This window comes from Salmo trutta, chromosome 36 (assembly GCF_901001165.1).
Source record: "Salmo trutta chromosome 36, fSalTru1.1, whole genome shotgun sequence".
Lineage (NCBI taxonomy): Eukaryota > Metazoa > Chordata > Actinopteri > Salmoniformes > Salmonidae > Salmo > Salmo trutta.
In genome coordinates, this window is record NC_042992.1 from 14,355,698 (window position 1) to 14,379,478 (window position 23,781).

The window sequence follows — 23,781 nt, forward strand, 5'->3', positions numbered from 1 at the left end:
GTTTTGGAATATTTTGATTCTATAAAGGCTTCGTTCTTTTTACTCTGTCATTTAGGTTAGTATTGTGGAGTAACTACAATGTTGTTGATCCATCCTCAGTTTTATCCTATCACAGCCATTAAACTCTAACTGTTTAAAAGTCACGATTCGCCTCGGTGAAATCCCTGAGCGGTTTCCTTCCACTCCTGCAACTAAGTTTGGAAGGATGCCTCTATCTTTGTAGTGACTGGGTCTATTGATACACCAACCAAAGTGTAATTAATAACTTGATCATGCTCAAAGGGATATCCAAGGTTCCCTTCTTTGCGAGGCATTGGAAAACCTCCCTGGGGTTTGTGGTTGAATATGTGTTTGAAATTCACTACTCAACTGAGGGACCTTACAGATAATTGTATGTGTGGGGTACAGAGATGAGGAAGCCATTAAAAAATCATGTTAAACACTATTATTGCACACAGAGTGAGTCCATGTAACTTATTTTGTGACTTGTTAAGTACATTTTTACTCCTGAACTTATTTAGACTTCCCATAACAAAGGGGTTAAATACTTAGTGACTCAATTGACATTTCAGCTTTTCATTTTTTTATTAATTTGTAAAAATGTCTAAAACAAAGTTCCACTTGACCTTATACTCACAGACAAACACACACATTATGAAAAGTTAAATGACACATTATCATATGAGACCCAAACTGAACCAGAAGAACAGGGCCGGAAGTGGATCCCCCATTGCTCTGTTTCTGTAACGCCCTGGCCATAGAGAGGGGTTTTTGTTCTTTATTTTGGTTAGGCCAGGGTGTTACATTGGGTGGGCGGTCTATGTTCCTTTTTCTATGTTTTTGTATTTCTTTGTTTTGGGCCATGTGTGGCTCCCAATCAGGCACAGCTGAAGCTCGTTGTTGCTGATTGGGAGTTACACATAAGGAGCATGTTTTCCCTTTGGGTTTTGTGGGTAATTGTTTGTTAGTGTTTACACCTGACAGGACTGTTTTGGCTGTCAGTTTTCTTGTTTTTTTTGTATAGTGTTTGCGTTGTTATATTAAATTCTAATGATGAACACATCCTCTGCGGCACCTTGGCCTTCTTCTGACGACGGCCGTTACAGTTTCTCTTGATTAATAGCTGATCAGATAAGGAGCAGATAAACTGCCTCAATGACAGCTCTCAGCAGCTCTGCTTAGAGTTGTTCAAGCCAACGACAGCAAACCCTCCAACTCCAGTTTTTATTATGTGGCTTTAGCATTATAAATAGGGTTAAGTGCCTTGCTCAAGGGCACACTGACAGATGTTTTACTTTGTAGGCTCAGGTATTCAAACCACTGACCTTCCGGGTTACTGGCCCAATGCTCTAACCGCTAGGCTACCTGTTGCCTTTACAAGGGGAAGGTGTGTTCATAAACCTTATCATTCCTAATCCTAGTCACACATGTGTTTATGTCTAGAATAGACAGCCCAGTCAGACAGTACTCAACAAATACCTGATGACTCAGAGTAGACTAAACAATAGAGAATTTGGCTGGGACAGGGTGTTGGGAGTTAGAGAGGGATGTGGTGTTGGGGGTTGAGGCTTGGGAGTTAGAGAGGGATGGGGTGTTGGGGGTGGGATTTAGAAAGGGATGGGGTGTTGGAGTATGAGGGTTGGGAGTTAGAGAGGGATGGGGTGTTGGGTGTCAGAGAGAGAAGGAGGGTTGGGAGTCAGAGAGGGAAGGAGTGTTGGGGGTTGGGAGTCAGAGAGAGATGGAGTGTTGGGAGTCAGAGAGAGACAGGGTGTTGGGGGTTGGGAGTCAGAGAGAGACGGGGTGTTGGGAGTCAGAGAGAGACGGGGGGTTGGGAGACAGAGAGAAATGGGGTGTTGGGAGTCAGAGAGGGAAGGAGTGTTGGGGGTTGGGAGTCAGAAAGAGAGAGAGACGGGGTGTTGGGGGTTGGGAGTCAGAGAGAGACGGGGTGTTGGGGTTGGGAGTCAGAGAGAGATGGGGTGTTGGGGGTTGGGAGTCAGAGAGGGAAGGGGTGTTGGGGGTTGGGAGACAGAGGGAAGGGGGTGTTGGGGGTTGGGAGTCAGAGCGAGACGGGGTGTTGGGGGTTGGGAGTCAGAGCGAGACGGGGTGTTGGGGGTTGGGAGTCAGAGAGAGACGGGGTGTTGGGGGTTGAGAGTCAGAGAGAGACGGGGTGTTGGGGGTTGGGAGTCAGAGAGGGAAGGAGTGTTGGGGGTTGGGAGTCAGAGAGGGAAGGGGTGTTGGGGGTTGGGAGACAGAGAGGGAAGGAGTGTTGGGGGTTGGGAGACAGAGAGGGAAGGGGGTTGGGAGTCAGAGATGGGGGCGAGGCAGCAGGAGCTGGGAAGAGGGAAAAGTGATGAATGAAGATGGAGAGAACACTGTGAGGAAGTGGGCGCTCCTCATAGAAATTGCCCTTTGGCACAGATCTAGGATCAGCTTACCCTCCCCAAAACCTACCCTCACATCTATTGACCTCTAAACATCTAAACTGACCTTTCATCAGCGTCTAGGGACAACCTCATTCTAATAGGGAGACAGAAGATTTGGGGTGGGGGTGGGGAGCCAGAAGAATTAGGGGTAGGGAGCCAGAAGAATTAGGGTGGGGGTGAGGAAATAGAAGGATTGGGGGTGTGGATGGGGAGCCAGAGAATTGGGGTGGGGAGATAGGGCAGGACAGGGGTGGGTAGCTAAGCAATCCAGGTGTGTAGTGTCTGCCAGCCTACATTTTCGTGGTCCCCGCGGTCTGTCTGGGGGACAGAGGACTGGAGCCAAGGTGTGTCTCAGAGTCTCAGAGCGACCGACAGACCGACAGAGAGGGAATATCTTACTCACACTGAACACAACACACCTGTGGTAGTATGCAGGTCTGGGAATGTTTATTGGTTGATGTTTTTTTATTTGATCATTTGGTATACGTAAACAAATACTAGACTTAGATATTGATCATCTAAAAATGTTAAAATATAATAAAATATGAATGCATTGATTTATTCCAGAATTTAGAAAGGTTAACACTGAATCCATGAGATCAAAAGTAATACATTCATTTTCCTATAAGTGCTGCCTCTTCCATACTGTACAATGGATAAAATACATTACAAAGCTCTATCAGATGGGAGATGATTGACAGCCTTACCCTGTGATTCTGACGGAGTGTGTGTTGTGTTTGCGGTACTGTGGTGGTTTGGTGAAGCTGACGTCTGTGTGTTTGTAGATTCCACTCTTATAGACGAAGAAGTCCTCATGGACCTCCAGGATGGCTGCAGGATACACAGGAAAAAAACATTATCAATGGACTGGATACACAGGAAAAAAAACACATTATCAATGGACTGGATACACAAGAAGAAAAACACATTATCGATGGACTGGATACACAAGAAGAAAAACACATTATCGATGGACTGGATACACAAGAACAAAAACTGATTCTAGATTAACTGGACACACAGAAACACACACTTTTTACAGCCAAACCAATCTATAGCTTTGCAGATGGTTATTAAAGGACCAACCAAAGGCAGTGTCATGCCTCAATATTGTTGGAAAACATAGAATCAACTTGACCATTAATCCTAGTCAGGTAGGGCCTAATTCAGACTTGAGATAAGAAGACTCAACATGTACTTAAGTAAAACATGTTAAGTCTACTTATCTCATGTCTGAATAGGGTCTCATGAACAGGGTCTCGTGTCTGAATATGGTCCATAAAGCATAGCTGTAGTTTGAAGATAACCAATTTAGACTCCAACCTTGTACATCAGGCAAAGAGTTTCTATGCTTGACTGATCGCAAAGGGAGCTCAACCATATCATTTCCTTCTTGCACTAAACTGAAATTAATACACCACAAGGAAAAAACAAACTCAAAAGCTAATTCAATTTCCTAATTTCTTTACTTCTTCCGAGCACCGTTTCCCATTTCCCCCTGAGAAGAACACACCCAAAAATCAGAGTGCAGCTGTGGTGCTGGGCCACTTTGAACCAGTACATTATAAACCCTGAACTCCCTGTGACCTTCTCATTAGAAACCCAACTGGGATAAACAATCTGGAACGCTCACTGAGTCATTTCCACATTTGGAAGGACTACCTGTTCTTACTGGGCTACCGTTCTCTTTGTCTCCTACTGACAAACAAGGACACACGCTGCTCTCTGGCAAAGGTAACGACAGAAATTCAAGGGAGAAGAAAAGAGGAAAACTTGACGCGAGGCCAATGTTTCAGTCCTGCTGTTTGGAACAATACAACAAGGCTGGCACAGGCTATCTCTGCACAACCACACGTACACACACAAACAAATATATTTTATTTGATTTAACCTTTATTTATAAAGGTTTCTCTCATTGAGGACAAAACAACTTACATACAAAACTATAAACACACATACAGTACAATTACATATTACGTAAAGAAACACAAATGTCATAACTAAAACAGCTGTCCTAAAGACTATTACACTGTTCTATGATAGTTACATCGACCAAGTGTTTAAACTCCACCAACGTGATTAGATCATACAATTTTAAAATGTTCAGGAGAGAATTCCAGGACCACGGCGCTGAGTAACTAAAACTATTTCTACCATGACCTGTTCTAATTCTTGGGACTGTTAAAAGCAAATGAGAATGGGACCGTAAATTATATTTATTTACTGACCTGATTAAAAAAGAACAGAGATAGTGGCATTTTACCCAGTATGGCCTTATAAATCAGTGTATACCAGTGTTTAAGCCTATGCAAGGCCAATGACGACCAGCCAACGGCGCTGTAGAGATCACAACCTGAGGGCCACATGATATACTGAATTAAGTGCTCTCGGGGTGGTGGTTGAAGCCTGCATATATATAACATCACTAAAATCTCAAGCCGCCAGTAATGTACATCGTACCAGCTCCTTCCTGGCCTCCAGAGAAAAACAAGCCTTATGCCGGTAGTAGAAACCTATTCTCAGCTTGAGCTCTCCATATGAACAGTGAAGCTCAGCTCGTCATCCACCCACACTCCCAAATATTTGTACACTTTGACTTGCTCTATAGTATGTCCATCCAATATAGCAATGACATGATTAGTAACATGCCTGGCATTTGAAAATACCTGCATTTTGTTTTACCTGAATTCAGAACCAGCTTCAAATAATACAGATTCTGTTGTATGGTGTTAAATGCTCTTGGGCATTTTCAAAAGATAAAGAAACTGCTACCACTTGAATAAAGAACAGTATCATCTGCATAAAAATGAACATTCGCTGTTTCAATATGATCCCCAATGTTGTTGATATACAAAATGAACAACATTGGGCCCAAAATCAAACCTTGCGGAACACCTGAGCACCACTCTATGGACTCAGATTTACAACCATCTGCCATTACACATTGTGTTTGATTTGAAAGGTAATTTATAACACAATCTAGAGCATGACCAATAATTCCACAACATTTTAACCTCTGCACCAACACAGCATGGTCAAATGCCTTCGACAAATCAACAAAGACAGACACACAATGTAACTTCTTGTCAAGAGCACAGTGGATGTCATTTAAAACCATCAATGTTGCTGAAACAGTGCCATAGCCAGACCTAAAACCTGATTGCATTCCATTTAAGATGTTGTTTTCTTGGAGGTAGGCCTTTAGCTGCCTACTAACTAAGGACTCCAGTACCTTAGACAGTATAGACAATTTTGATATGGGTCGATAGTTGTCAAGTAGCGAAGGATCTCCACCTTCCAGGAGAGGCAGTACAAAAGCAGATTTCCATAACTTCAGGGATCTCCTTAACGTCAAGTGTGAGGTTAAAAATACATGTTAAGGGGGAGCAATGATGTCTGCAGCTAGGTGTAGGAGGCGGAGGTCTAGATCATCAGGACCAGCAGATTTCCTTTCTATCAATTTCTTTCAGGGCTTTGCGCACTTCTGAAACAGAGAAGGATGAGAAGGAGAACCTGGCGAAGGATAAATTCAGGTAAATTCACAGGGGGCTCATTTATACCTTTAACCTTTTCAAATAAACTGCCTGCATCTAGAAAATTATGATTTAAGGCTTTCAGAATAGAGGTTCTCTCAGCTACAATCTGTGTGTCTACCAACAATTGTTTGGGAAGCTGTGTATCTTTTTTGCACTCCAAAGCTTTCACCAGCCAAAATTTGGAGGGATTATTTAAAATGTTCCAAAGTAGATTTAAGGTAGTGGTCTGCTTTCAGTTTTCGGGTCATAGCCATACCCAGATTTAAAAGCCATCCAATCATCCACCAAACCAGACCCTCTTGCTTTAGCCCACATAGCATATTTTGTTCCTTTATGATTTTAGTAAGTTCATCAGTAAACCAAGGGTTCTCTCTGCCTATTGCATACATCCTAGAATGTGTTGTGGAAGTAAGAAAAGGCTAATTCAACATCAGGGATGAATTCAATTCTATTCAATTTGATGCTAAATACATAATGTAAAAAACCTTTAATATCAAACTGCTTCCAGTTTCTTTTCGTAATGACACGTGGAGATCGCATAGGAATTTTACCCTCTCTCACACAGGCAATAGCACAGTGATCACTTATGTCATTTACAAAAATACCAGAAGCATTCAAACAATGAGGGGTATTGGTTAAGATCGAATCAATCAAAGAGGATTTCAGAAGATACTTTATATTCAACCTAGTTACACTGTTGACAATCTGAGTGAGATTATAGGTATTGAATAGAATTTAGAGTTGATCAGAGCTAGATGATTCAGATCACCCATCAGGACAAACTCAGAGTTGTCATGCTGTGATGACAATTCGAAAATACAACCCAAGGAGCCAGCATTAGCAGATTGAGGTTTATAAACAACAAGATACAACAACATTTAAAGATGAGGTTTAGGTTCAAAGACAAAAATACATAAAACCGAGAATTTGTCTTTTAAGTATACAGCAACACCACCACCCTTAGATTTACCATTTGCACAAAAAACATTGTAACCATTTATGCCAATATTTTTGTCTGTAATCTATTTCACGAGCCAGGTTTCAAAAAGCATAAATATGTCAGGGTCGGCAGTTTTTATCCATATATTCACAAAATCCAGCTTCAGCAGAAGACTTCTTACATTCATATGCAGAAACTTCAGGCCGCTCTGACTACTTAATTGGGCTGGGGTAAAAATGACAGGACCTTGGTTTTATTACACATTTCCAAACAGTTGAAGCAGCAAAATAATGGCAAGTCTATATCGGGGGTTACAACATCTGGATTTACAGACAGCACTTGAAGGACAATCCACAGTCACCAGAGTCTTTAACGCCACATATTTCAGGAGATGTGTAAAGTCCAGAGACATGGTTAAGTACCAAGAGAACAGTCCTGAAGAGTCCGATTTCTCCCATGTTGTTTGGAAGAAATGTGCAAAGTTCTCACGGGAATTTACAGAGCAACCGTGTGGTTTCTCCCAAGGCACAAGGGAGAAACAGTCATAAACTCAGCAAAAAAAGAAACATCCCCTTTTCAGGACCCTGTCTTTCAAATATATTTTGTAAAAATCCAAATAACTTCATTGTAAAGGGTTTAAACACGGTTTCCCATGCTTGTTCAATGAACCATAAACAATTAATGAACATGCACCTGTGGAACGGTCGTTAAGACACCAACATCTTACAGATGGTAGGCAATTAAGGTCACAGTTATGAAAACTTAGGACACTGAAGAGGCCTTTCTACTGACTCGGAAAAACACAAAAAGAAAGATGCCCAGGTTCCCTGCTCATCTGCGTGAACATGCCTTAGGCATGCTGCAAAGAGGCATGAGGACTTCAGATGTGGCCAAGGCAATAAATTGCAATGTCCATACCGTGAGACGCATAAGACAGCGCTACAGGGAGACAGGACGGACAGCTGATTGTCCTTGCAGTGGCAGACCACGTGTAACAACACCTGCAAAGCATCGGTACATCCGAATATCACACTTGCGGGACAGGTACAGGATGGCAACAACAACTGCCCGAGTTACAGCAGGAATGCACAATCCCTCCATCAATGCTCAGACTGTCCGCAATAGGCTGAGAGTGGCTGGACTGAGGGCTTGTAGGCCTGTTGTAAGGCAGGTCCTCACCAGACCTCACCGGCAACAACGTCACCAATGGGCACAAACCCATCGTCGCTGGACCAGACAGGACTGGCAAAAAGTGATCTTCACTTACGAGTCGCGGTTTTGTCTCACCAGGGGTGATGGGCGGATTCGCGTTTATCGTCGAAGGAATGAGCCTTACACCGAGGCCTGTACTCTGGAGGTGGAGGGATCGATTTGGAGGTGGAGGGTCCGTCATGGTCTGGGGCGGTGTGTCACAGCATCATCGGACTGAGCTTGTTGTCATTGCAGACAATCTCCACGCTGTGCGTTACAGGGAAGACATCCTCCTCCCTCATGTGGTACCCTTCCTGCAGGCTCATCCTGACATGACCCTCCAGCAATGCCACCAGCCATACTGCTCGTTCTGTGCGTGATTTCCTACAAGACAGGAATGTCAGTGTTCTGCCATGGCCAGCGAAGAGCCCGGATCTCAACCCCATTGAGCACGTCTGGGACCTGTTGGATCAGAGGGTGAGGGCTAGGGCCATTCCCCCCAGAAATGTCTGGGAACTTGCAGGTGCCTTGGTGGAAGAGTGGGGTAACATCTCACAGCAAGAACTGGCAAATCTGGTGCAGTCCTTGAGGAGGAGATGCACTGCAGTACTTAATGCAGCTGGTGGCCACACCAGATACTGACTGTTACTTTTGATTTTGATCCCCCCTTTGTTCAGGGACACAATATTCCATTTCTGTTGGTCACATTTCTGTGGAACTTGTTCAGTTTATGTCTCAGTTATTGAATCTTATGTTCATACAAATATTTACACATTAAGTTTGCTGAAAATGAGTTTTTTTCCTCCTTCACAGATCAACGGGCTCCAAAAGTATCGCCAACAATGTAAAAGCCAAGGGTAGACAACAGCAAAATGAGCAACAGCAGCATGTTCGTTTATTGCCCTATCAATTAAAACCTGTTAGGGATAGGGGGCAGTATTTTCACGGCTGGATAAAAAAAACGTACCCGATTTAATCTGGTTACTACTCCTGCCCAGAAACTAGAATATGCATATAATTAGTAGATTTGGATAGAAACACTCTAAAGTTTCTAAAACTGTTTGAATGGTGTCTGTGAGTATAACAGAACTCATATGGCAGGCCAAAACCTGAGAAGATTCTATACAGGAAGTGCCATGTCTGACAATTTGTTCTCCTACTAGGGCATCTCTATCAAAAATACAGCATCTCTGCTGTAACGTGACATTTTCTAAGGCTTCCATTGGCTCTAGGAAGGCGCCAGAAAGTGGAATGAGAGCTCTCCTGGCTCTGGGCGAAAAACAGCAGGGGTTTTTGTGAGTGGTCCTTCTGAGAACAATGACACTGGAGCGCGCGTGCACGAGACGACTCCATGTTTTACTTTCAGTGTTTGAACGAATACAACATCTCCCGGTCGGAATATTATCGCTATTTTACAAGAAAAATCGCATAAAAATTGATTTTAAACAGAGTTTGACATGCTTCGAAGTACGGTAATGGAATATTTTGAATTTTTTTGTCACGAAACGCGCTGGCGCGTCACCCTTCGGATAGTTACCTGAACGCATGAACAAAACGGAGCTATTTGAATATAACTATGGATTATTTCAAACCAAAACAACATTTGTTGTTGAAGTAGAAGTCCTGGGAGTGCATTCTGACGAAGAACAGCAAAGGTAATCCAATTTTTCTTATAGTAAATCTGAGTTGTGAGTGCCAAACTTGGTGGGTGTCAAAATAGCTAGCCGTGATGGCCGGGCTATGTACTCAGAATATTGCAAATGTGCTTTCACCGAAAAGCTATTTTAAAATCGGACACCGCGATTGCATAAAGGAGTTCTGTATCTATAATTCTTAAAATAATTGGTTATGTATTTTGTGAACGTTAATCGTGAGTAATTTAGTAAATTCACTGGAAGTTTGCGGTGGGTATGCTAGTTCTGAGCATCACATGCTAATGTAAAAAGCTGGTTTTTGATATAAATATGAACTTGGTTGAACAAAACATGCATGTATTGTATAACATAATGTCCTAGGAGTGTCATCTGATGAAGATCATCAAAGGTTAGTGCTGCATTTAGCTGTGGTTTTGGTGACATATATGCTTGCTTTGAAAATGGCTGTGTGATTATTTTTGGGAGGGTACTTTCCTGACATAATCTAATGTTTTGCTTTCGCTGTAAAGCCTTTTTGAAATCGGACAGTGTGGTTAGATTAACGAGAGTCTTATCTTTAAAATGGTGTAAAATAGTCATATGTTTGAGAAATTGAAGTTATAGCATTTTTTAGGTGTTTGTATTTCGCGCCACGCTATACTATTGGATATTGGTGAGGCGTTCCGCTAGCGGAACGTCTGTCCCTAACATGAGAGAAAACACAGTGCTAAGCACATGCAAAGTTAACAGAACAATCTAAGATATGTAGCCAACACAACGCTTAACAATATTAAATGAACTACGACTTAATATAAAAGCTTGCTAAATAATATTACAAACATAGCAAGAATGACTATTCAAATAGTCCAACAGCAGATCAGTAAAACATCTGTGGTGTGTGCCTATGATGTAAGCCAGCAAAGCTCCGAGGAGAGAAAGAGAAAGAGAGAGAGAGAGCGCGAGGGGCTGGGCACCTGTACCAGACTGGGAGAGAGGGAGAGAGAGAGTGTGCCGGAGGCACCAGTACCACATTGGGAGAGAGAGACCAGGGCAGGTGGGGAGCATTGCAGCAGTAACAGGAGGAGGCCAAAGAGAGGCGCTCAACCAGGCAGACATCCAGGGCAACAGTAGATGGTAAAATAACCGTCAGTTGAAAACAAAACCATGATGGTGATACAATCGCTAACCAGAAAGGTAATAAAATCGCTAAAATCCATAACAGAATTGGTGGTCATGTATAAGCAGGGAGCGAAATGTTGAAATATACAGTGAGTGTACTAACACAAATACACAATCTTTACATTCCTCTATTTCTCATTCTCTATTTCTGTCCTCCTTTTGGTCTCCCTTTCCTTTCTGAGCTCTCTCCATCCCAACATCTGAGGAAACTTTGCCATTGTAAAGACAACTGTGTAGCCCGTGTTTAGAAGACAACGTGAAGCCCGTGTTTAGAAGACAACGCGACGCCCGTGTTTAGAAGACAACGCGACGCCCGTGTTTAGAAGACAACGCGACGCCCGTGTTTAGAAGACAACGCGAAGCCCGTGTTTAGAAGACAACGCGAAGCCCGTGTTTAGAAGACAACGTGAAGCCCGTGTTTAGAAGACAACGTGAAGCCCGTGTTTAGAAGACAACGCGACGCCCGTGTTTAGAAGACAACGTGAAGCCCGTGTTTAGAACTGCTTTTCATTCTAGAAAGGGAGCGGTAGTTCAGATTTGTTTTTTAATACTAGCCCTGACATAAGAGCAGATACTTGCTGATGTTAACCTTTCTTTAGCCAGGTGTTTTCCAGGTGACACATTTTGGTAAAAAAATTATTGTGTGAGGAATGGTCAAGATCTTAGGACATTGTCAACATTCTTGGCAAGTCATAAGTAAATAATTTGAATCATAGGTAAATCATTAGAGCCATAGGTAAATTATTAGAGTCATAGGTAAATCATTAGAGCCATAGGTAAATCATTAGAGTCATAGGTAAATCATTAGAGTCATTGTCATGCTCGTCGTAAGAATGAGGAGACCAAGGCGCAGCGTGCGTAGAGTTCCACATGCTTAATAAAGGAAACTCACCAAAACAATACAGAACAAACTAAACGTGAAGTCATGGTGTGCATAACCTACACCTACACATAAACAAGATCCCACAACTCAAGGAGGGAAAAAGGGCTGCCTTGGTTCCCAATCAGAGACAACGATGGACAGCTGCCTCTGATTGGAAACCACACTCAGCCAAAACAAAGAAATAGAAAAACTAGATTGCCCACCCCACATCACACCCTAACCTAACCAAACTAGAGGAAAATAAACATCTCTAAGGTCAGGGCATGACAGTCATAGGTAAATCATTAGAGTCATAGATAAATCATTGGAGTCATAGGTAAATCATTAGTCTCATAGGTAAATCATTAGAGTCATAGGTAAATCATTAGAATCATAGAAATATAGGTAAATCAATCAACCTCTAAGCTAAAGGCTCTGGGGGCTGACAATGGTTTTTAGGTCTCTAGCATGATTTTTTAAACCTTTATTTAAACAAGGCAAGTCAGTTAAGAACAAATTCTTATTTCCAATGACAGCCTACCCCGGTCCAACCCAGATGATGCTGTGCCAATTGTGCGCCGACCTATGGGACTCCCAATCATGGCCGGTTGTGATACACTGTAGCTTACATGTATACATACCCTATACAAATATACTCTTGCTCCTGAGTACCAGTCCAACAATGGCATGATGAGGCATGAGGACCAGTTATAGCTACCGTTCAAAAGTTTGCCGTCACTTAGAAATGTCCTTGTTTTTGAAAGAAAAGCTCATTTTTTGTCCATTAAAATAACATCAAATTGATCAGAAATACAGTGTAGACATTGTTAATGTTGTAAATGACTATTGTAGCTGGAAACTGCAGATTTCTTTATGGAATATCTACATAGGCGTACAGAGGCCCATTATCAGCAACCATCACTCCTGTGTCCCAATGGCACGTTGTGTTAGCTAATCCAAGTTTATCATTTTAAAAGGCTAATTTATCATTAGAAAAACATTTTCAAATTATGTTAGCAAAGCTGAAAACTGTTGTCTGATTAAATAAGCAATAAAACTGGCCTTCTTTAGACTAGTTGAGTATCTGGAGCGTCAGCATTTGTGAGTTCGATTACAGGCTCAAAATGGCCAGAAACAAATAACTTTTTTCTGAAACTCATCAGTCTATTCTTGTTCTGAGAAATGAAGGTTATTCCATGCAAGAAATTGCCAAGAAACTGAAGATCTCGTACAACGCTGTGTGCTACTCCCTTCACAGAACAGCGCAAACTGGCTCTAACCAGAAAAGAAAGAGGAGTGGGAGGTCCCGGTGCACAACTGAGCAAGAGGACAAGTACATTAGTATGTCTAGTTTGAGAAACAGACGCCTCACAAGTCCTCAACTGTACCCTAAATAGTACCCTCAAAACACCAGTCTCAACATCGACAGTAAAGAGGCTACTACGGAATGCTGGCCTTTGCTAGTTGAACTACATGTAGTTCACTACTCCCCAACACTGACCACAGTGCAATACTAAACATAATACATTTAATATATCATACTATATATAATATTACAAACTGGGTGGTTTGAGACCTGAATGCTGACTGGCTGGCTGACAGTATATGACAAAACATTGCTTTGTACTGCTCTAATTAAGTTGGTAGACAGTTTATAATAGCCATAAGGCAGCTCTGGGTTTGTGGTATATGGATATACCAAGGCGAATATCCAGTCACTCCCCGTTGTGTTGTGCATAGACCTTAGCCGTGGTTTAATGGCCATACCATACCTCCTCGGGCATTATTGCTTAATTAAATTCCACTATATTATAAAATCAAACACGTTCTGTATCCAACCTGGTGATAATAGCCTGACTCCAAGCCTCCGCCCAATCACAGGCAAAGGATCTCTCATACCCAATCCTGCTCTTTAAGCAAAACCCAAGGCTTTGTTGCCCTTCTGAATTCATTCCTAAAACCAAGAGATTGCTCTGAACTCTACAGGAAACACACATGGTTCCAGAAGCTCATTCTTTTACAGCTGCTGATGGCAATAACACACCTACACAAACATCACACACACACAAACACAAACACACAAACAGTCATCATCTAAATCATCCTACCTTGCACTGGGCCGTTATCCATAATCTCCTTCATGATCTCCTTCTCCTGTGAAGAAACAAAATGTACAGAACTCTGATTAGATGAAAGGAAAGAGATGGACAGAACAGTAATGAGATGAAAGGAAAGAGATGGACAGATCTGTAATTAAATAAAGGAAAGAGACAAAGTGGAGGGGATAGCAACATAAATTGTTTGACCATGTTGTAGAACAGCTCTACAACTCTAAATACATGGCTTGGTGACTTGAGAGGTTATAGAGGAAGATAAACACGCTGTAATGATTTCCAACATTAAGCATAATTTAGAATGCTTGATAATAAGAGATAATAAAGCCTACGCTGTAACTCAGTGGGTATCCTTTGATTAGGATATAAAACAAGTGGATGCATGTGGATTCTCTTACTGCTCATGGCCTCTGGAAATAGTTAGGTAGAGTCCCAAATGGTCCCCTATTCGCTATATAGTGCACTACTTTGACTAGGGCCCATATAGCTCTGGTCAAAAGTAGTGTAATTTGTAGGGAATAGGGTGCCATTTGGGACACAGTCTTAATGTAATAGCTACAGACTTTCAAGTTGATCTACTGTAGCTTACTTCAGAGAAGGAGTTATAACATTCTCTACTGCTACCCCCTCTTGTGTCTGAGATCAGGGTTTCCCAAACTCTGTCCTGGGACCGCCCCTGGGTACACGTTTTGTTTCCTCCCTAGCTTGATGACTAGTTGGTCATTTGAATCAGCGGAGTAGTGCTAGGACATAAACCAAAACGTGCACCCAGGGGGGGCCCCAGGACCAAGTTTATAGTATGGATATAGTTAGTATGCCAAAAGTTCCCGGATGATGTACTAAATTCGTCAAAATTCGATGTATGCAAGCAGTGGACAATATTTCCATGCTTTTACATTTACATTTAAGTCATTTAGCAGATGCTCTTATCCAGAGCGACTTTTAGGCCCCATAATGCAATTCTTCAGAAAATGGGCGTGGCTTCATAACTTTTCAGATTTGATGAAAATGGCAGAAAATATGCAGCCAAAGTCCGACGAGAGCGGATACAAATTCATTGCTTTAACTAATTATGACAAATGTTAAGAATAATGTTGAAAATGTAATAAAAAAATACCTTTTCAAATAAGTTACGTTACACGTTATGTTGGCAAAAGTTTGTTAGCTATGCTATCCTTACGAACCGCATAGCATTACAGCAGTATGTACCGGTATGTTAGCTAATGTTAATTGGCTACTAATACATCGAACTTGCCAGGCAGTATTTTTTCTCCTGAGGGGGAATAGGCTTTGTCGTGCCCTCTTTGCCTTGATGCAAAGCTGTCATCAAGGTAAAGGGTGGCTACTTTGAAGAATCTCAAATATAAAATATATTTTGATTTGTTTAACACTTTTTCGGTTACTACATGAGTCCATAGGTGTTATTTCACAGTGTTGATGTCTTCAGTATTATTCTACAATGTAGAAAATAGTAAAAATAAAGAAAAACCCTTGAATGAGTAGGTGTGCCCAAACTTTTGACTGGTACTGTATGTTAGGCTGGGATTCACCATGTCAAAAGGTTTTTCCCCAGGTGCACGAACAATGAGGATATTTACTGCGACTTCGATGAGAACCTATGGCCAAATGCTCAAGACCGGCTTGATGCAAACTAGTGCCGGCCAAACGTTATGTTTCTTTCATTTCTTTCATTTGATTACATTGTAAAAGATGTCTTCAGTTATCACACCTTTGATCACACATAGGATAGAAATTATGTACATTTTATGATCAGTACATTTTAATGGGGGTAGTGCAAGTGCATTGCCTAATGTGAAAACAGTGCAATGTACTGTAATTTTCAGTACTGTAGCATACTACATTTTGAAACGTATATAAAAAATGTAGATATTGGATTGACTGGTTGTTAAAATTAGTAAATTGAGAGCACATCATTATGTTGGGTTTTGGTGATTAAATCAATGTACTCATTATATTTCACAGCAAAGTTATATTTTGGATCAATGATTGTGTGGTGAAAAATGTCTACAAACAAAATGAATGCACAGTGAAAGGTTTTGAATGTGAGACTGGCTGCGTTACAATTGTTACCAGTTTGGAGTTTTGTACTAAGAGTTTTTAAAATTCACCACCTACTTGGGAAAATAGTAACAAAGTGATAAAAAACTGTATGTGTGTGTGTGTGTGTGTGTGTGTGTGAGTGAGTGAGTGAGTGAGTGAGTGAGTGAGTGAGTGAGTGAGTGAGTGAGTGAGTGAGAGAGCGAGCGAGCGTGCGAGTGTGTGTGTGTGTGTGTGTGTGTGTGTGTGTGTGTGTGTATGTGTGTGTACATACGTTTGATGAGAGCCTGTAGGGAGGTGTAGACTGGTAGATGTCATTGTGGTAGGTGTGTGTGCTGGGGCAGCGTGCAGTAGCCTGTCTCTTCCCACGGCCCACAGAGCGACTCTGCATCATACAGCGGCCCACCTCTGCTGGTGTCTGCTGGGGGGCAGAGAACGGGTAGCACTCTTCTGTCACCACACTGAGAGAAAGGCAGAAAGAGAGAGAGAGAGAGAGAGAGAGAGAGATGGAGAGTAGAGAGAGAAAGATGGAGAGAGAGAGTAAAGAGAATCATCAATTCACAGCTAAAGAACCAAAAATTCACTCTTCATTTGATCACTTAAAAAGCTCCTAATATTGTGCCTGGTGTCGCAATAAAATATGTCCTACCCTATGCGTCTCATGTACCACCAGGCTCCGTCGATACGTCCTCCAGCACAGCCCCCTTGGTTGCGTGTATCACAGGAAATTAGGTTCTGTGGCGACAGTTGAGGGGTCATGTGACCCATCGACTGGATGGAGATTCGATCCGATGCCACCGCTGAGCAAGGGAAAGAGAGATGGAGGGAAAGAGAGATGGAGAGAAAGAGAGATGGAGGGAAAGAGAGATGGAGAGAAAGAGAGATGGAGAGAAAGAGAGATGGAGGGAAAGAGAGATGGAGAGAAAGACAGATGGAGAGAAAGAGAGATGGAGGGAAAGAGAAAGAGTGAAATTCTGGGAAATGTTCTAAGAGATAAAGAAACGATAAGGGGATGTTCTGGTACTTAAATGATAAGTGGACATTCTGGTACTTAAATGATAAGGGTACGTCCTGATACTTACATGATAAAGGGGACGTCCTGGTACTTACATGATAAGTGGACATTCTGGTACTTAAATGATAAGGGTACGTCCTGATACTTACATGATAAAGGGGACGTCCTGATACTTAAATGATAAGGGTACGTCCTGATACTTACATGATAAAGGGGACGTCCTGATACTTACATGATAAGGGTACGTTCTGGTACTTAAACGATAAGGGTACGTCGTGATACTTACATGATAAAGGGGACGTCCTGGTACTTAAATGATAAGGGTACGTCCTGGTACTTACATGATAAAGGGGACGTCCTGGTACTTACATGATAAGTGGACATTCTGGTACTTAAATGATAAGGGGACGTCCTGGTACTTAAATGATAAGGGTAAGTCCTGGTACTTAAATGATAAGGGTACGTCCTGATACTTACATGATAAAGGGGACGTCCTGGTACTTATATGATAAGGGTACGTCCTGGTACTTACATGATAAAGGGGACGTCCTGGTACTTACATGATAAGGGTACGTCCTGGTACTTAAATTATAAGGGTACGTCCTGGTACTTAAATGATAAGGGTACGTTCTGGTATGTAAATGATAAGGGTACGTCCTGGTACTTACATGATAAGGGTACGTCCTGGTATGTAAATGATAAGGGGACGTTCTGGTACTTAAATGTCATTTTGAAAGCATTTTACAATTTTCCCAGTATTTGCAATGTTGCGAAAAAAAATGTAACCCACATTTACCAGTATTTTAACAAACTGCCAGTACTTTATCAAAATACCTGTATTTTACCAGTATATTGGCAGTATTTTTCTACCATGTAGTGTCTCACCTGCAGTGGAGAAGGCCCAGGAGGCAGCGCAGTTGCCCTGGTCCAGAGGTTCATGGATCTTTCCAGGCCACTTCTCTGCTGCGTTGAAGTACTGAGGCAGACGATCATTCTGAGGGTCCATATTCAGCTGAGCAGGGGGATAGAGAGAAGGAGGACAAAAGGAATTAGCTACTGTACAATTTCAATCCTGTTTTAATGTACTTGACCACCTTGATATTTTATTTGGAAGTATACAAATACAATTTATTATTACTCCGAAAACAGTAGGTGTTCCAACGGCCAGACAGGAAGAGGAGACTGACAAACCAACAGCAAGAGGAGACTTACAAACCAACAGCAAGAGGAGACTGACAAACCAACAGCAAGAGGAGACTTACAAACCAACAGCAAGAGGAGACTGACAAACCAACAGCAAGAGGAGACTGACAAACCAACAGCAAGAGGAGACTGACAAACCAACAGCAAGAGGAGACTGACAAACCAACAGCAAGAGGAGACTGACAAACCAACAGCAAGAGGAGACTGACAAACCAACAGCAAGAGGAGATGGACAAACCAACAGCAAGAGGAGACTGACAAACCAACAGCAAGAGGAGACTGACAAACCAACAGCAAGAGGAGACTGACAAACCAACAGCAAGAGGAGACTGACAAACCAACAGCAAGAGGCGACTGACAAACCAACAGCAAGAGGAGACTGACAAACCAACAGCAAGAGGAGACTGACAAACCAACAGCAAGAGGAGACTGACAAACCAACAGCAAGAGGAGACTGACAAATCAACAGCAAGAGGAGACTGACAAACCAACAGCAAGAGGAGACTGACAAATCAACAGCAAGAGTAGACTGGCAAACCAACAGCAAGAGGAGACTGACAAACCAACAGCAAGAGGAGACTGACAAATCAACAGCAAGAGGAGACTGACAAACCAACAGCAAGAGGAGACTGACAAACCAACAGCAAGAGGAGACTGACAAATCAACAGCAAGAGGAGACTGACAAACCAACAGCAAGAGGAGACTGACAAGCCAACAGCAACAAGTTCCTAATGATACTTTTATACGGAATGTGCAACGTTGAATATTTATCCACAATAGAACATTCATGAATTTAATACAGTGAGATGTCTGTTAAGTTATTCTATTGTAGAGGACTTATTCACAGACGATTAGTACCATTTATCCTAATGAGTTAGAATGGAAACAGAAACTTTGATCTGTCTCCAGACCATAGAACTGATTGAACTGACTGAGGGAAGCTACACTAACAGACAGCCTCAGGGTAACAAAGACATTGAAAGCGGGGAAGGAAAAATATCTGCTCTCACTGGAAATAATATGCAACTATGTGATTCATCTACAAACACCTGAGATTGAAAGGGGAGCCTGATCCAGCTTTAAACGCCTAATATGGACTCACTGGAGAAGCCTCCAACTCCAGAATTAAATCACTATGATAATACTTCAGACAAATACCTGGTATAGCAAGCTTATCATAATGCTTATCACATTAAGTCATGACGGGGAATGTCTATGCTGCCTCACATATTCCTCACCAGTCCAAGAGGTTCTGCTGTATGTGTCATGAGTCATCTAACCAAAAGGGTTGCATCCCAAATTGAACCCGATTCCCTACATAGTGTACTACTTTTCACCAGAGCACTACAGTATATAGGGAATAAGGTGTAATTTGGGACGTAGACAGGCCAGGTCTGGAAGTGGGAGGCATGCTACACCCTGCCGTTGTGTAGCATTAGCATGTAACTCTATCTTTGTTTAGACAGAGCGCAGCGGCTGATACGTCCTCCTCACATTCCTCCTGCTAATATCTATGTGTGTGTGTGGCTCCAACCCCCAGGGTTTAGGAGGGGAGTGGGAGTGAGTTAGGAGTGGGCCGATCCATTACCCAGTATGACTGTAAGACGTGTGGGGACTGAGCTGGGAGACAGACAACAGACAGAGAGATCTATGAATAAGCTCTCCTGCTTAGATCTGGCTCCTGATACAGGTAGGGGCATGTCGGGCTGGGGGAGTGGGGGATTGGAGAGAAGCAAGTTGAAGGGAGGAGGAGTGGGGGAGTTATGTCTGGAGGATGTAGGGGGAGAGGTGGGGATGGTGGCTGGGAAGGGTAGGGGGGAGAGAGGAAGGCCAGTCAGTCATGTTGTCTGAAATGGAGATGGCTAGACCCCATGCTCCCCTACCCTCCACCCCATCCTCCCCTCCACCTCTATCCTCTACCTCATCCTCTACCCCTATCCTATCCCCTCCACTCCTATCCCCCTCCACCTCTATCCTCTACCTCATCCTCTACCCCTATCCTATCCCCTCCACTCCTATCCCCCTCCACCTCTATCCTCTACCTCATCCTCTACCCCTATCCTATCCCCTCCACTCCTATCCCCCTCTACCTCTATCCTCTACCTCATCCTCTACCCCTATCCTATCCCCTCCACTCCTATCCCCCTCCACCTCTATCCTCTACCTCATCCTCTACCCCTATCCTATCCCCTCCACTCCTATCCCCCTCCACCTCTATCCTCTACCTCATCTTCTACCCCTATCCTATCCCCTATCCCCTCCACTCCTATCCCCCTCCACCTCTATCCTCTACCTCATCTTCTACCCCTATCCTATCCCCTATCCCCTCCACCCCTATCCCCCTCCACCTCTATCCTCTACCTCATCCTCTACCCCTATCCTATCCCCCACCCCCTCTCTCCTTAACCTGTCTCTGATTGGCTCTTACATAATCTGTCTGGTTAGATGTAAACAAAGCTAAAGACGAACATAGCAGAGAGTAGACTTCCAAGATCCAGACAGACAAAGAATGATCAACAGACCAATACCAGGCTTCACCTGGTAGCCATAGCTGGTAATGATACAGGCCAGGCCACGCAATTTAAAAAGCAGACTGGACTGTCCCTCACTCTCAAGGTCAGCATATCTGCATCTCATGTATGGGTTCCGGTAAAAGTAGTGCACTACATAGGAAATAGTGTGCCATTGGAGATGAATCACCCAGCCCAACCCTTTCCCTACCAAGCAGACAGGTCTTCTCACCTGCATCTCGTTCATGCTCATGATGGTCCTGGAGGGCCTCTGTGTCCCCAGGCGATACCTCAGGCCTTCATCCAGAGACATGCCATAGAACTGGCTGTAGTTTGCTGCCCGCCAGCTAGGGACACAGAGGAGAGGAAAGTCCAGACAGTGAGTGTGTGCATTAAGGCAGCCACACAGTTTAGGGAGCCAACGGGGTGTTGCAGTGTCCTTTTACGTATTACATACAAGAACGCCCCATGAAATTGGGAACGCCACGTATAGTTCCTTGCGCAGACTTGAGGGGCAGTATTGAGGAAGTGGTGAACGGGTCAGCGGTTTGTTTACCTGCACCCATCCGCAATTGCTAATAACCCATCCGCCCGACTATATTTTTTACATTTACATTTTAGTCATTTAGCAGACGCTCTTATCCAGAGCGACTTACAGTAGTGAATACATACATTTCATGCATTTTTTTTTTTTTTTGTACTGGCCCCTGTGGGAATCAAACCCACAACCTTGGCATTGCACACACCATGCTGGCGTTGCAAACACCATGCTCTACCAACTGAGCCACAGGGAAGACTGTGATATATGTGATGAAGTGACAATCTGAGGCCCACACCCAACCCTAATATAGAAAATGCACAGTAGTCTACAGTCAGACAGCGGAACGATTTTTTGAGAGGCTGTTTGTTAGTCAACTTGTCTATAATTAGATCCATGAAGCTTATCTTCTGTCATTATACAGTATGCTGCCTTAAAAGACCAAAATAAACCCTCGCTCACTAGAATAATGTAATAAATTGATAAAATGAATGCTTCAATCTAGTTGACATCGGCAAAGTTTTCTCTGTCATCTCTGCTTCTTTCAGGGAGCAAAGAAGTTTAGGGACCGGGGAGAGAATGTAGCAACAACAAATAATACTAAGGGAAAGATTTCCTGTGCAAAATGTCCAAATGACATCAGTTTGACCGGTTGTAAAGAAATAGAAAGCTGTGAAAACGATCCAACATGTTTCTGATAGATTTCAGTTCTGCTTGGATGCATATTTTATGTGGTCGAAATACTATCAGCTTTTATGATGCTGATAAAGATCAAGCCACTACAGATGGTATCTAACTGCACATTCACATTCTCTCAAGATGTATCATTTTACTGCAAGAGTTAATATTAAGGTTGTGTGAGAGGTTATAGACCTATAGTCAGTGTCCAGTTTTCAGTTTCCGTTTAACCCATCTGAACTGTAGGCTACAGTTCCCTTCATGTGCCATAGGCCTATTTGAAGTCCCCGTCTTGTACGGCTCTTCACAATCATCATTCGCTAGATATTACTGTACAGTTGGAACTAGAAGCACAAGCATTTCACTCCACTTGCATTAACATCTGCTAATCATGTGTATGTGACCATTAACATTTGATTTTGATCACATATAACACAACTGGCACTGCTATCATCCTCTACTACCACTCACGGGTGGCATTTAGCCGAGTTGTTAAGAGCATTGGGCCAGTAACTGAAAGGTCGCTGGTTCGAATCACCGAGCCGACTAGGTGAACAATCTGTCGATGTGTCTTTGAGCAAGGCACTTAACCCTAAATGCTCTAGTAAGTCTCTCTGGAGAAGAGCATCTTCCAAATGTATAAAATGTACTTTTCTGGCCTTCCTTATATTCATGTTCAAGAGTCGAATTAGCAGCTTCTCCCTTATTGAATTCAACTCTGACATTGTCCTTTGTAACTTTTTCTGCCTGTTCCCGAAAGCATTTGGCGATTGGCGTGTGGGCTATTTGACACGCGTACAGATAGGCTCTGATGTTTAGGCTTACGCATTAATGCCAGATAACGAAATAAAAACATCAACGTAGACAATAGATATAAATTGCACAAGAGTTACTTCTTTATTCAACCCGCCCCCAACCACCCGCCCTTGATCCACACAATATTTCATGACCATAAACACGCCCGCAGGTTATGAGTCAACCCGTGCATTACTAGCGTGCATGCGTATGTTTGTGTGTGTGTGCATGCATGTGTGTTTAAGTGCTCTTACCCATAATTTCCTCTGTTGACAGCCTGGATCATGTCATTCTCTATCAGACAGGCATTCTGCTCACACTCCCAACGCCCTGTTGTTCCACACGTACTGTAGGAGGTAGAGGAGGGAGGGGGAGAAGAGCAGAGAGTTAGAGGAGGGAGGGGGAGAAGAGCAGAGAGGTAGAGGAGGGAGGGGGAGAAGAGCAGAGAGTTAGAGGAGGGAGGGGGAGAAGAGCAGAGAGGTAGAGGAGGGAGGGGGAGAAGAGCAGAGAGTTAGAGGAGGGAGGGGGAGAAGAGCAGAGAGTTAGAGGAGGGAGGGGGAGAAGAGCAGAGAGTTAGAGGAGGGAGGGGGAGAGAGAGCAGAGAGTTAGAGGAGGGGAGAGGAGGGGGAAAGAGAGCAGAGAGGTAGAGGAGTTGAGGGGGAGAGAGAGGAAAGATGGGAATGGAATAGATAGAAAGAAGAAAGAGAGTGTGACAGAGACAGCGAGAGAAACAGACAGAGAGAGAGCGAGACAGAGAGAGACACGGAGAGAGACAGAGAGACACAGAGAGACAGAGAGAGACAGAGAGAGAGACAGAGAGACACAGAGACAGAGACACAGAGAGACACAGAGACAAAGAGACACAGAGAGACACAGAGAGACACACAAAGAGACACAGAGAGAGACACACAGAGAGACAAAGAGAGACACAGAGAGACAGAGAAACACAGAGAGAGAGAGACACAGAGAGAGAGACACAGAGAGAGAGACACACAGAGAGAGACACAGAGAGAGAGACAGAGAGAGACACAGAGAAAGAGACAGAGAGAGACACAGAGAGAGACAGAGAGAAACACAGAGAGAGAGAGACACAGAGAGAGAGAC

The 23,781-nt window shown here is 43.1% G+C and overlaps 1 protein-coding gene across 3 annotated transcripts in view; it reads right to left on the reverse strand.

Moving 5' to 3' along the window:
* The window catches only part of LOC115175492 (tubulointerstitial nephritis antigen-like), a 66,719-nt gene that overhangs the window by 9,361 nt on the left and 33,577 nt on the right, over positions 1-23,781 (reverse strand). For all 3 annotated transcript variants that reach the window (XR_003872045.1, XM_029734749.1, XM_029734748.1), the window contains exons 4-10: positions 22,932-23,024; positions 20,899-21,013; positions 17,838-17,964; positions 16,587-16,737; positions 16,212-16,398; positions 13,874-13,919; positions 3,131-3,254 (exon numbers count right to left, since the gene is read on the reverse strand). Coding sequence is in view for 2 of the 3 variants with exons in the window: in XM_029734749.1 (XP_029590609.1) it covers positions 3,131-3,254; positions 13,874-13,919; positions 16,212-16,398; positions 16,587-16,737; positions 17,838-17,964; positions 20,899-21,013; positions 22,932-23,024 (843 nt within the window). In the remaining variant the exon portion in view is untranslated. The remainder of the gene's footprint in view (positions 1-3,130; positions 3,255-13,873; positions 13,920-16,211; positions 16,399-16,586; positions 16,738-17,837; positions 17,965-20,898; positions 21,014-22,931; positions 23,025-23,781) is intronic.